General features: G+C 38.6%; 1 protein-coding gene across 2 annotated transcripts in view; it reads left to right on the top strand.

Moving 5' to 3' along the window:
- Nucleotides 1-14,866, top strand: part of IKZF2 (IKAROS family zinc finger 2) — a 118,961-nt gene that overhangs the window by 51,547 nt on the left and 52,548 nt on the right. Inside the window, exons 4-5 of one of the 2 annotated variants that reach the window (XM_007432079.4) lie at nt 4,091-4,360; nt 14,072-14,239. In XM_007432079.4, coding sequence (XP_007432141.2) covers nt 4,091-4,360; nt 14,072-14,239 — 438 coding nt within the window. The remainder of the gene's footprint in view (nt 1-4,090; nt 4,361-14,071; nt 14,240-14,866) is intronic. The other variant, XM_025169095.2, reaches the window with a different exon arrangement.

A 14,866-nucleotide genomic window follows, 5' to 3' on the forward strand; every position in this document is an offset into this window, starting at 1 on the left:
AAGCAAAAGGTGTTGGATGAACACTGTGCAGAAACAAATTGCTACACAGATGTATAGATTTAATGAGATACCACCGTGCTGTTTATTTCTTCTAAGAACAATGATGCAAACAAGAAAATTTCACATTCTGAACTAGTTTATATATTTTTTGAAATACCATCTGTCACTACAGACAAAACAATGTAAATGTAGCCTGCATGGGCCACCTCCTCCCTTTGAAACAAATATTTATTTGCATATTTTCAAAACTGAATAGATGACTATAGGGCCTAGAATAGACTAGAGTCCTATGGAGAAACCTGATACAGTGAGGATACTAACTGTATTTTGTGCTACTACCTAATATTTCAGTTTCAGTGTTTGGAATTTTTTGCTGCTCTTCATCTTGGAGAATCCTTGTGCTCCTTATGCCCCTAAATTAACTGAAATCCAAATTGCTTTAGTTTCACCAAATGTTTCAGTGCTAAAATGTAGGGCTGTGCAGATCTTTCAAAGAAAGATCCCAGCCGGCATGCTGTTTGAAAAACACTGCTCTAATGCAGCTGTTCCTGCAATTCTGCTCCAAAAGAGGACCCACAGGCTCTTCTCTCCCCTAGCATACTCCTGCTCCCAAACAGTTTGTCAAAGGTCCGTTTGGAGATTATTCATGCTGATGAGAACAGACTTTTACTTCATATTTTTCCAGCCTTGAAGAGAATGGCTGCTTCTTTGCTGCTATTATCAGTGGGGTAGTGACCATCTGTAGGGATTGCTGGCATCTGGGAGATATAGGTTAAAAATACCTCATACTGTAGTGAAGGATTACTCTGCAGGTAGAAGGAGAACAGGCTTCAGTGTTGCTCCCAGAGATTTTGGTCAAGGTTGCTCCTTCTCTACCACATTTGTTTGCTGGGCAGAGCAAGCCTCTCCCCTGAACCCCTGGGGTCTTGTGTGTTTCTATCTGTATGCAGGGGGGATGGGGAGAAAGGGAGAGTGAGTGTATTGTGGGACAACCACCCACTCCTGAAGAATTCCTAAGGGACTGATTAATTTTTAGTTTCTCCAGTAAAATTGATGTTAAAACATTGTTTAGTTTTGACAAAAAGTATGAATGTTTATTTGTTTGACTGTGGTACCTTTGGACATATGTCTTAGATATATCAGTGTTTTAAAGATAAGAAATTTCCACTGAATTTTGGACCTCTTTAAGCATTTTCTAATCTGGGACTAAATAAGGCAAATTAAGAGTTGAAAGAGTTGTAGGATATAGCTGTTTTGTATTTTGAATGGTCAGCTATCATTCAAGTTATAACAACATTACAAATTAAATAAAGGAAAGGGAATTCTGCGTTTCTGCATGGAAATGTATAGCAACATTATTTCAATTATGTATTTCAAAATTATACTATATTATTTCAAAAAAATATACTATACTATAATTAGATTTTTTCAAAAAAAATCTGAAATATCCAAGAGAGATGGATGTACATGGATTCAAGCTGTCTTTGATATAGACTAAATGAATGGTGTCAGACAAGTCAGGACAGCTCCAGGTGTTCTCTCTGATAGGTATCAGTGAAACAGGGAGTGTAAAAACAAGGTGAGTAAATTTAAGAAAGCAAATATAGAAATAGCTAAATTTTAAGTAACTTGAAATCTGATTTATTTCCCTGTTTTTAAAGATTGGCTTGGTTAAAACCCCAATAAACTACACGTGCAGATGTTTGCAGACATGTGCATCAAGTTATGCTAGGCAGAAGAAATTACATAACTATTTGTAAAGAGTCAGGGTGATCCCTTCTGTAGCAGCATTCCCCTCCTTGGAGATCTGCAATTTTTTCTCTTAGTCCCAGAAGGAGAGGAAATCTTCACTCAGCAACAAGTCCTTATGGCAGGTTCCTGGTGATGTAAGGACAGAAGAAAGGGACGAGTGAATCCTTTTCATACTGAAAGTAGCTCTGATTAGGGACCAAAGTTATTTTCTGTGGAGTGTGAAGCTTAACAATTTCTACAAATAAAGTAGAGTCTGATAAAGAACTGCACCTAAACATCAGTGTAATTCAAAACTAAAACTCTCTTTTGTTTTGTTGATTATTCTAGCCAGAATTAGGAGGAAAAATTCAGTATTACAGGATAAGGAAGATGGTGTTAATATTTTAGGTATGTTGCCAGCATATTGTTAGACCCACTAACTGTCACTAGACTTCTCTCCAATGGACGGACCTAAGAAAGTTTCTGAAAATCCAAGACTTTTGTTCTTAAGAAACAAAATAAGAAAAGAAATGTAAATATTTCTTGTCTAAAAAAATATTCATTTCCTTTATTTCTCAGTAGATGCATATTTCTCAGCTTAAATTATTTGCATGTGTGCATTTTATTTTTGTCTATAGAGAAAAGGGTGTTTCAGTAGTTTGGTTGATTTTGGAAGAACGTTTAGTTATTTTTGTTAAGCCACAGATTTCCATTGGGAGGGGTAAAAACTCAGGAGTTGAACGTATGTGTTGCATGGGAAATGGCTCAAGATCAGTCATTTGAATCTTAGTTAAAAGGAATTTTGGTATATTAAACTAGAAAGAGTCTGCTCTGCCTGAAGTGTTGTTGGTCAAAATATAACATGATTCAATATAAAGCAACTTGTATGTTTCTATACAGCAAAACTTGTTCACAAAATAGCAGCAGCTGAATTTGGATTGATTCACGTAACCCTTTTAACTTGTAAACTGGTGCCAATTAGCATATTACTCCAAGTGGATTGCTATTGAATCCAATATTAAAGATGGAGGAATTGCAGACATGAGTTTTTGATTATTCAGTAGCTAAGGTAAAATTTGAATCCAGTTCCAAATGTGAATGTTTTTGCAAGTGGCTACAAAAAAATTGCTTATCCTGTTCTTAAACATGTACTAATAATAGAGCCTTCATTTAGTTGGGATCAGTATTAAAAATAAACTTGGCCATGGATTATCTACTTTGAACCTTTGCTATTGGATGATATCTTAGCTCAAATAAATATTATTGAACCAGCGTTGTTGGGCAAGGAGGGGTGGCATGGTTGGTCATAAGAGTATGATATGTCTTGAGTTCAATATAGGTTTGCCACTAAAAGTTTGACAAGTGTTCTAGGGCTCCCTATCACAACTTGGTGATCAGATGTGTTGGTGATACTCCTTGTATTTCTAGCTGTTACTAGAAGTTTGGGGAAGGCTGTCTAAGGGAATAAAGAAAGGAGTTACTGGGAACTAATGGATCTTTAAAGTTTAATTAGAGTACCTAGGGTCTCTAGATGGCAACCAGGGGATGGGAAAACAGTTTAAATTTACCCTTTTACAACAGTCCAGATCTCCTTATCAGGGATCCTTGTAACAGGAGATGCTTGTGACAGAGTAATTTCTTGTGGGTTGCTAGTCTTAGCTTCCTCTTGACTGAAAACATGAAGTACTGCAGTGGCCACATAGTTATAGCTGTGGCCTAGTCAGATGATGTCATCCCTGATTTTTTCCTCCTAGGCTAGTGACATGACAAACCAGCCCTTTGTGAAATACAGCATACCTTGATGGGGATACAGAAATTAATAGGAGTAATACAAAATAGGATTGCTGGTTTGGTGTGATGGTTCAGGCACCAGGCTAGAAGCTGGGAGACCGGGAGTTCTCGTCCTGCCTTAGGCATGAAGCCAGCTGGGTGACCTTGGGCCAGTCACTCTCTCTCAGCCCTGGGAAGGAGGCAAGGGCAAACTACTTCTAAAAAACCTTGTCAAGAAAACTGCAGGGACAAGTCCAGGCAGTTGCCAGGAGTCAAGACTGACTTGAAGGCACAAATTATATTTATATATAATAAAAAATAGTAGCAGCTCCTGCTCCCTGGTCCTGCTGTACATATAGTAGCATGTTCGTATCCATAAGTCCATAATGTGCTCTACTCTGTGGAGCAAGTTTGCAAGTTACATACAACTTTCAGGAATCAGAAAATCCCTTATGAACCATATTTTGAAAGTGAGATTAAGATTAATGCAATAGTATACTTGTGGATTATTTCCATTTGTGAATGAATTTAAGGGAAACAATTATTGTTAACATGATGTCTTCTCCTCTTCCTTTTTCTTCTTCTTCAGCAAATTCCATAAAGCTGGAAATGCAAAGTGATGATGAGGATTCTGACAGAAAGCCTCTAAGGCAGGAAGATGGGATCATTGGGCAGGATGAAGGGAGCAGTTTGGAAGAGCCCATCACTGAGAACCAGGAGATTGTGGAGAACAGAAAAATACAGGAGCTGTCAGGCGAGGGAGGAATCCGGCTTCCGAATGGTAAACTGAAATGTGACGTCTGTGGCATGGTTTGCATTGGGCCCAATGTGCTTATGGTACATAAAAGGAGTCACACTGGTAAGCAGCCAAAAAAAAAAAAAATGTGATGACTGCCTTTGGCATCTGATGTTGATATTACCTGACATCTATTCTCTAGTATTTCTCAAGTCATCATTGATAATCAAGTGCAGTAATGGAAAATCTTTTCCTTTCAAACTTTGCTTATTAGGAAGTAAGTTTAAAAAACATGAATTTACAGTCTTATTTCTTTCACAATAATGTTTGAGAAGTAATCACTTCCATATTAAGTCTCCTTCACTATAAAGGTACAGTATATCCCAAACGGGCTGTCTTTTAACACAAACCTCCCTTTTTATTGATTTTACAAAATCCTCCCCTTCTACTATTTCTTCAGCTCTGAACACTTGATGATGTAAAGTATTTACTAACATTATGACATCCTTCACAAAAAAGGACACAGACCAGTGAAAGATTTGGCATGGAAACTGTCTGTCAGCTATCAGTCTCTTGTATGCCAATCAGTCTCCATTTTTAGAGAAATCTGAATTTATTGGGGAACTGTAATGTATGGCTTGTGGTTAGGCTGGACTTGAAAATCAAAATGTTGGCATATTGCATATCCACAATGAAAACTGTATCCTTGAAAATATTGATAGCTGTCATGCCTCAAACTGATTGATACATTCCTACCCAAAGAATGCTGGGATCAGCTTGCTTGGACTTTTCCCTCTGTTTTGTCAGATATTATAGGAAAGATCTAGCCTGTCACTGCTTAACTAAATAGGTCCTTCATCTGACCCTACCAGTGCTTCTTCCTTGGTACTTCCTGGACTAACTATGGGTAGTCATTCTACTATCAAGAACCCAGGACTTATTTTTTCAACTTCAGTAGCGTTTAGGTATGCCTGTGGAGTGAGAGGACTCTGTCCTTAATCTGAGGCAACTTTCCATGAAAGCATGTCTTAGGAGAGTTGATGGAATTTTCTGATATGTAGATGCACTCAACAATGCTTAGTGGAAGTTTCATAATGAAGTTTGCCCAATAATAACTCCACTCTGAGGGTGCTGATCTCTTCACTGTTGTCTGAATGGCATTTAGAAGGGTTTCATTCCCTTCTTGCCTTTCACAGAAATACTGCAGACCCTTTTGGCAGGGGCCATTGGTACACCATGTTCACTTTGTCTCCTGTATTCTGCTTTCCCTTCATTTGCAGTGTAACTGCTTTCCCCAGACAGTGTCTTTTGCACCCTTCCTCCAGCACTGTCCTCCTCCAGAAATTCAGGAACAGCTTCCATCTTTCACACTTTAAATATATTTCTCCCAAATAACTGCTATTTAGCAAACTGTTGTGTCAAGAGCAAGAAAGGTTTGCTTCATACATTGATTAACTGCTTATATAGGAGAGAACAATCTTTCCCTCAACTTTTCTCCATTCCCTGCCTCCACATACAGTTGACTTCTCCTCTTTCTTTTCCTTCCCTCACAAGAAAGGAGGGAACGAGACTAACTCCCTTTGTTTTGTCCCCTGGAGGCTGATTAAGGTGAGATACAAAACAACAACAAAAGGTCTGTGTTGTCAAAGGGAATTGTTGCAAGGAAAGAAGAAGAAACTAGAACAAGGTTTTTTGTAGGGGGAAGGGTGGAGGTTTTCCTGGGGCCCTTGCAGATGGCCAGCCTTCCTCTTAGCCAAGTGAAATTAAACTAAGCAGAGCTTGAATAGGTTGTTCTGACTGTTTAAGGACAGAAGGACACTACTGGAACACGCAGGTTTGCTTTTTTTGTAGGCACACAGGACTTGCAAGGAACCAATTGCCAGTGTTTCCCCTTGGTGACCATTGGGCCAGTACAGAGTGCCTCATGCCCCTCCCCCCAGCTTTGCACCTCAACACAACAACCTTCAACTTCTGTAAAAGAAAGAAATAAAAGGGGATGGGAATAAAGCCAGGGTTATCCAGTGCTTATCAGAATGGCAAATTCTGTCTGTTGCAGCCCTTTTGCCCAGTCTTGATTTCCTGCTGCCAAGGAAGGGTTGCCAAGAGCTGGAAGGCAGGAAAAGGGAATGGTCCCCTCCAAGTAATCAGCAAGCCTGTCCCATGTAGCTGAATCCTGTGTAACCCTGCTGCTTCTGCAGCAAGATTCCCTGGCTAAAAATTTGCACTATACTTTATGACTGCAACAGGAAGAAGCCAGGACATAGTGGAATGTCCCAGCAAGACCATCAATCAGTGGCAGAACAATTTGCTTTTATTTTGCAACTGCACCCCTGCCTGGAAGAATCCATACCCTTTTTAATTCTATTTTGAAAACTGGTACTCAGACCTGCCACAGCAGTGAGGAACCTGTAGGAGACTTAAATTTATGAATGTGATGATTGGTCTGGTAGGGGACAGGATTCATCTGGCCACTTCAGTCCAACACCCTTCATGATTAATGTATCATTATTGGTGTATGGGGCATGCGACAGGACTTTGCCTTGGAAATGAGCTGTATGTACAATGAACTGTCACTAGCAATGCAGAAGGCTGCAATACCTGAAGTAGGGAAGTCAAATGAATCTTTATTGAGGCTGCAGAATAGCAGAAAATATGCACAATAATAAAAAGTTGCACAAGCAAAGAATCAACTGTCAATATTATGCCAGTTAGTAGGAGAAATTGTGGTTCATTGGGCAGTACTGTTGATCAGAGCAGAAGAGACCCTTATGGGAAATGATTCAGTGGTAGTTGTAATCCATCACTGAGAGTCGAGAGTAGGTAATTGGCCCCTAGTATAGCTTTTGTTTTTCCAGACTTGTAATACCAGCAGATGTCATAGATTTTGTCCCCAGTAATGACTGTATCTGGTCTCTAGTAAATTACAGACACTCATTTTTCATCTTTTGAAACTGCATACCTCTTTGAGTATTAGTTAGCAGTCCTTGGTCTCAGCAGAGACACATGGCCAGTGAGTATCTTCCAGGTAATGATCTCATTCCACAGAGTAATTCCTCTTCCTGTTTGTATCAAGGAAGTTCCTGTTTGTATCAAGGAAGGCCCCAAGTGATTTTTTCAAGGGAGTATGACTTCAGCCAGAATAGGCTATTTTCCTAATTCCTGGGTCTGAGATCCAGCTACCCACTGTTCCTTCATCTTATCTAGATTCAGTTTGTTTGTTGGACCATATCTAGTCTATAATAGCCTCTAGGAAACTGCAAACACCTGCACCTTTTTTGATTCTGATGGAGATAAAGTTGCATATGATCTTTGTATGGATGACACCATACTCAAAATTCCAGATTACTTCCTCCAGTGCTTTCATGTAAACTTTGAATAGTAAGAATAAAAGGATAGCACCGTGTGGTATGAACAATAATATTCTGCAGTTACTCTCTAGTATTGGTTCGGCAGACAGAAATGGAACCTCTAATTTCCCAAATCACTGAGCCATCTATCAATACCTCTTATTCAGTAGTGTGAAATGCTGCTGAGAGATCTAGAAAAATTAGCATGATAGTATCCCTCCATCCTTCTCCTTTTAGAGGTCACTGTCTTTCACTGCTATTTCTAGGCCCAAAGTAAGAGTGAGATGGATGTAGATAATTGGCTTCTTTCAGACAGGTAACATCTTCCTTGCTCCCAAAAGTGGATATATTTCAATGGGTAGTAGCAAAATCATAGGATCCAGATCTAAATCACAGCAGAGCCTCTTTCAAGATAATGGGTATTGGTTCCTTGCTTAAAGAGCATTAACTGTTTCTCTCCCATCTGGCTACACTTTCCTGCTCACCTGATCTAGGGAACAAAAGGTTGCCTTGACCCTCAGTATTTTCCTGGCTGCATTATTCATCCTTAAAAGTAGGACACCAGTGATCTGTAGTGACATATTTTACAGCAGCTTGTTTTTAGCATTAGTTGGCAGCAATCAGCATCTGAAAAACTATTCTGCGTATTGTAGCATTAGGTATGACTGATTCTGTTCACACAAAATAATAAGCCAGATTGCTTCCCCTGCCTGTGGAAGAGGCTGTAATTACTAGGAAGCCACAACACATAAAAGTATGTATGTATGTATGTATGTATGTATGTATTTATTTATTTATTTATTTATTTGGCTTGTCCCCGCCCATCTCCCCACAATGGGGGACTCTGGGTGGCTTACATCAAATTAAAATCATAAATACATGATTAAAAGTTATAAAAAACCACACTTACAGAGATAAAAAGGCTAAAAAATCCAAGAGGCCGATAGAGGCCACACCAGGCCGCTAAGGGGCTAGCCAACCCCATTTCTGACATCCTCCCTCCCTGCCCCAGGCCAGATGGCAGAGCCAAGTCTTCAAATCCCTCCGAAAGGCCGGGAGTGAGGGGGCCTGTCTCACCTCCGGGGGCAAGATGTTCCAAAGGGCGGGGGCTACAGCAGAGAAGGCCCGTCTTCTGGACCCCGCTAATCAAAGTTCTTTTACCGCGGGGGTCTGGAGCACGCCCTCTCTGTGAGATCGGGTGGGACGGGTTGAAATCGTGGGGGCGAGGCGGTCCTTCAGGTAACCTGGCCCCATGCCATGTAGGGCTTTAAAGGTGATAACCAACACCTTGAATTGGACCCGGAAGCAAACCAGTACCCAATGCAGCTCATGGAGCAAAGGTGTTATATTAGTGTTATATCCAACATTAAGAAGCCTGGATCTGGCTATTATGGCTTGAAGACTTGGTTTATAAGAAGAGAACATGCTAGCAGACCATGTTCAGCTGCAGCATTAAAGTTCCACATAACATAACAAATCACAATTTACTGAATAAGCCATTAATGGCTGGATTCACACAGCATACCAAGCCATAAACTTAGGTTTACAAAACACACTGGCTGGCTGTAGAAAATACATTTTGATTTGGTGGATTGTGTGAATCAGCTTAAGTTTTCTATGGCTGGCAAGTTCCAGAATCCCAGGAAAGCCAAATAAAAGTGATTAGGTCATCACCATCATAGGCAGCCTTAATTTGCATACTTGCTTATCACCAGTAAGTCAGAGGCCTCTAATGTTTTGCCTTTCCATTTTTTGGAAACATAACCATAATGTTAAATTCAGAAATTAAAAAAAATAAATAAAGGGGGAGAGATTCTAAAAAACACAAAGGTTTAGCAAGCAAAAATAGGAGAGAAGTGAAAAAGATCCAATCTGTAACAAAACACAACTGCATATTTTCTTGAAAATGAAGAAGACTAAGGTGACTCAGTGATAAAACAGATACTTTGCATATAGAAGATTGTGGAATCGATCTATGTAAAAAGGATCCCAGACGGTGAGGGAAAACTCACTTCCTGAGGGTTCGTAAAGTCGGTGCCATTTATAACAAATAATGCTTAACTTAATACTCAGCTGAGGTGGCTCATCTCAGAATAATATGGCTTCGTACATTGAAGAAAACATTTAATTATGTGGATGTTTTTATGTGGAGAGCAGTGATACAAAGTAATTGTCACTAATGTACCCTGGATATAAAACATAGGAATTCACTTTAAAGCAGTTTCAAATGTTAGACTGCGTTATACTGGCAGAGATAATTTGGACATTTTATACTTCAGGCACTTCAGCATTTTTTCTAAAATAACATTATGATTTAAAAAAAAAAAGAAAAAAGATTATATAAGCAGTGCTCTTCTCAGAGCCATTACATTTCCTCTACTGAGGAATAGTTTTTGTTCTTTCTGAGAATAAAGCAGTGGTGCATTGACTATTCAGATGTTCTCAACCGTACAGAAATTATTTCTGTTTTGATGTAATTTTGTTCTCTGTTTTTGCTAACCCCAGGCATTGCTTAGATGTTTTATTATATGAAACTTTCCCTTTGTGGAAAAATAGTTTACATGTTTAAGTCTTTTAGTTTAATTTCAAAGAGAAAATGGAGGTTGTTCCTAGGTAAAAGGTAGCACTTTATTACCAATATAGGACAAGCAAACTGATGGGCTGGCAGGGTTGTTGCAGATGGTGATCTAAGCGTGCAGCAGAATGAAATGTCGGAGTTCTGAGATGGTAGAATGAACTGGACCCTTTTCATCTACAAGGGAGATACTGCATTATTAAATTATTTTCCTCTATGAAACCCTTCTTCGCCACTAGCACCATAGGCTAGGATCCTCTCTAACATGCTAACTTTTTTACTTTTGCCAAAGTTTATCTTCTACCTGCTGCCTAGAGTGGCAGGGTCTATTCGGCTATCTCAGAACTCTTATCACCCTGTCCAGCTGCAGGTATAAAGTAGTGCTGAAATAACACATGAGAGCTGCTTTGAATACCTGAAAGATGACAGAAGGATTGCAAGACTGGCATGCTATTCACACACACGCACATACATATACACATATGCATATTGTACATATGGACATGCATATATATATGTATATATATATATACATATATATACCCCCACACACATACATGCTACAGGAAAATACCCTTGTAAGTATATGCAAAAGAATATGTGATCTGCCTTCCATGCCTACACATACTTAGGTTTCTTTTTAGTTACTAGTTGCTTGCACATGAAGGAACCTGGAAGAAATAAAATAAGCTTATTAGACATCCCCTGCCTGGTCTCCTAGAAGCTTTTTTTTTTTTTTTTAACTTGTGGTGATGTAACACCCACAGAGTAAACAGAAGTAGGCAGTAATTGTGGTTATGAAGTATAATTAGCTGCTGAGCTAGTCTTCTCTGGGATGATATTAATATGCACCATGAATTATTTCTTAGCCTTTTGTGAAACTGTTATGCCAAATTCTACAAATTAGTTTTGATATATAGGTATTGACTGGTGCATATCCAAGGATACGATGTCAATTACTTAAAACCGTTTTCAATAAAAGAATGGCCAAACTGTAATTCTGAGTCATCTTCCAGAACTGTGCAATACTCTGAACAGTAAAGTTCTTCCTAAGGCAAGGGAACTAAATGGTCGTACCTTGGAAATTGGTAGATAAACTATGGGATTTATGAAATAGGCTGGTGAAAGCTTTGAAGACTCCTTTTAAATGCCAGAGAGTGATAAAAGTTCAAATCCTGCGATGTCATTGGAATGATTTACAGGTCATGACTATGCAGAGCAAAAGGAAGGAATATAAAGTTGGACTATTTGACCAGGGATAAGGTAATGGTTGGATATTTCTGGTAACTCCTAATGGACTTTTTGCTGAACTAGGATTGAAAAAATTATGATTTCTGGATTGTATATAGAAATTCACAAGTTAGGCTATGGGGAGAAGAGGATTTTTTTTTTTTTTGGTAACTTTAAAAGAGAGTGAAAAATTAGTATGTGTGATGAAGGTTGGAAGCCACTTCTTTATTATTGTCTTTGTTGCCTTTTTCTTTTTCTTTTTCTTTTCTTTTCTTTTCTTTTCTTTTCTTTTCTTTTCTTTTCTTTTCTTTTCTTTTCTTTCCTTTTCTTTTCTTTTCTTTTCTTTTCTTCTTTTTTCTTTTTTTTTTCTGTACCTTCTGAACTTTTTCTTTTTTCTTCTAGCTTAGTTTGTATTAGTTTCTACTATGTTTACTAAAAACTTCAATAAAATTATTAACCCAAACGAAATCTGTATTTGAAACTCTAGAGCACTATTCAGCTCAGGAGGAAAAAAAAACAGGCTGTGCTTGGATCCTTTCTGCTTCTGTTGCAGAAAATCGCAGAAGCCCTCCTGCCATCCAGTGGGTATACTTTCTGCCTGATTCAGATCTGCTTAAACACACACCCAGGGAATGGCATCCCACTCTTTCTCTCAGCAATTGGTTCCACAGCCAAACTGCTGTTACACTTGGGAAGTTTTTTGTGATAATCAGTTGAAATTCAGCCTGCCTGTCATTATTCTATGACCTGCACCCTGAAACAAAATGCCTTTTATTCTTTCAACTATTTGAGGGAACATGCCCAATTTCTTCCATCTCTCTTCATAGGCCTCACCTGGGCCCAGGTCATACTTGTTGCTCTTTCATGAACTTTTCCATTTCCTTTTGAATCCTTCTTAAAAATGTATTCAGAGCTGGATACTGTTTGACCCATTCAGAATAAAATAGGATGATTACTTCCCGGGATTTGGAAATTATACTTCTGTGGATGCAACTTAAAAGTGCATTTGCTTTCCTTACTTAACATCACACTATTGGCTTATATTCAAAGACAATACATGAGGAGTTGACAAGACTATCAGCTAATTCGTTCACTATGCTAGGATGCAATTCATCTGGTATGCAAGATTCATTCAGATAAGGAGATAGCCCTTGATCATGTCCATCTCAAATTTCATATCACTCCTTTGCCCTACTTTTTACAATTTGCTGGAAGAATGTGTATTTTTTTGGTGCAAAAGTAGTTCCGACTTTTCTTTGTTACCTGTTAGCATTATGCTGTCTCCAATGAGCAGCTGATATACTGATTCTTTTGTTTTCTTTCTGCTTTGAACCCATTCAAAGAAGCCCTTTGGTTTTTGTTAGCATCCTTCACTAACTTTAGTTCATTTCATTTTTGCTTTCCTGCCACTGTCTGTACAGTCCTGGACTATCTCTCTGTACTCTTTCTTCATAATGTGACCTTCTTTTAGTATCCTGCATGTGTCCTTTTTTTGTTGAAATATATAAGATGCTATTAATCCACAGAAAATAGCCCCCAAAGCTAAAATAGTCAGCTGTTTCATAATTAAAAGAAATTAGGGAAGCTCTATCAAAGAACAGCATTACATTTTTTTTCTCTGATCATACAGCCCTTTATGCAAAAGGGGCTACCTCCATATAGGCCTCTGGGCCTGAACTGGCAAGACTGAAAAGGCTTGTGCCTTGGGAATGGCAAGTAGACCTATCTAAGGCTATTAATAGTCATATGAAAAGTTTGCCTATAGCTGAATTAGAAATGCAATTTGATTTGTAAATCTAAGTCTACAATTTAGTTTAAATTCACAAGAACTGAAACTACAGTCTGTTTTAGATTAGTGTTAATTATATTTAACTATTAATCAGTGTTAATCTGTAAAAATTTACAGCTTCAAGTTGCTTAGAAGTTGCTTCAGTGTTCCCTCACTGCAGCTACCTAAGTGATTTAATAGGAACAATAATATAAACAACAATGATGTTCTTTTATTGCTGCAGGGTTAACATGCCTGTTAGTTTGTCAGTCACATTACAACATTGCGGAAGAGTGTTTTGACAATTATAAATTGAGGATTCCCTCTGCTGTGTTTTAGGTGGTTATTTACCTGCAGGTAGGAGAAATGCATTTGGCCATGCAAATGTCTGCTTGAAATGTGGAAGAGTACTTGTCATCGGTGAAGCTTAAAATATCTGTATACAATTCTTACATTTGCAGTTTTAATTCTGTGGTAGGAGATAATTTAACGCTTCATTGGAAGATGATTTTGTAGCTTTTTCTTGGATTCTACAGGGTTATATGAACATAGCATACTTAATTTGATCATTGGTCCACCTAGCCGTTTCTGAGCTTTCTTTTTCTACAGCTGACAACTGACCTTTCTTTAGCACAGCTCTTGTCTGCTTCGAATATTGCAATTGTCCCATTTAATTTTAGATGCCAGCGATAGCTGAATAGTTACACCATAGGGCTTGCTTATCAGATGATGATGTCTGAAGACAAGGCTACAAAACAGCTTCAAACTAAGGCTAAGCTAGTTGCTATCAATTTAGTCATTATTTTTAAAAGGGATGTAATGTATGTTGAGGAAGATTTACAGCCTGTCTAGATGTTAGTAGTCTCTCAATCAGTGTTTCTTAGGCATTGTTTCTCTTCTGTCATCTGCTATAGGTGAGCGTCCCTTTCACTGTAACCAATGTGGAGCTTCCTTCACCCAGAAGGGGAACCTACTGAGGCACATCAAATTACACTCTGGAGAAAAACCATTCAAATGTCCCTACTGTAGCTATGCCTGCCGGAGGAGGGATGCCCTCACAGGACACCTCAGGACACACTCTGGTGAGTCTCTTGCATTTCAGCTTTTAGCACTACTCCCAGACTGAAGCCAAGTCTGCACAGCAGTGTTCTTTCAATCTCTGCAAGTGGAGTGCTCTCACGTCAGTCCATCTGGATCTGTAAGGTCTCCATGGATTGACCGTGCAGGCTCCAGGGCAGCATCATTCCTAGCTCCATGCTCTGAAATTATTTCTAGGCACAGATGTCAGCAACTGAATCTTGTCATGCCGTGTGCTCTAACATTGAGATAGGTATCTTTCCACCATTAAAACTGTCTGCTGCCTGAAAAGACATGGTTATCTCTTATCTTCTAATTACTAGTGGTATTGATGAAATTGGATCAAAACTAAATTGGGAATTAAGTATTCTGGAAAATTTAGACTATCACCTGGAAAACCATGATAGCTTTCCCTAAATTCTCAGAACTATGAATGAGTGCCCTGTCAATGAGGATATATTTTTGTTTTACTCTTTTTATATTTGCATTTTCATAAGGTAGTTATATTTTAATAACTTAATTATATGAAATAAATCAGTATTAGGACAATAACTTTTTTAGGCCAAGATAATTTAAAAGGTCACAAAATAGTAAGCTGGTTTTCAATTTCCCCAGAATGCTGAACAATGTAA

The sequence above is a fragment of the Python bivittatus genome, unplaced genomic scaffold (assembly GCF_059951505.1).
Source record: "Python bivittatus isolate LINGU-HERP-01145 unplaced genomic scaffold, Pbiv_v1 ctg000200_np1212, whole genome shotgun sequence".
NCBI lineage: Eukaryota > Metazoa > Chordata > Lepidosauria > Squamata > Pythonidae > Python > Python bivittatus.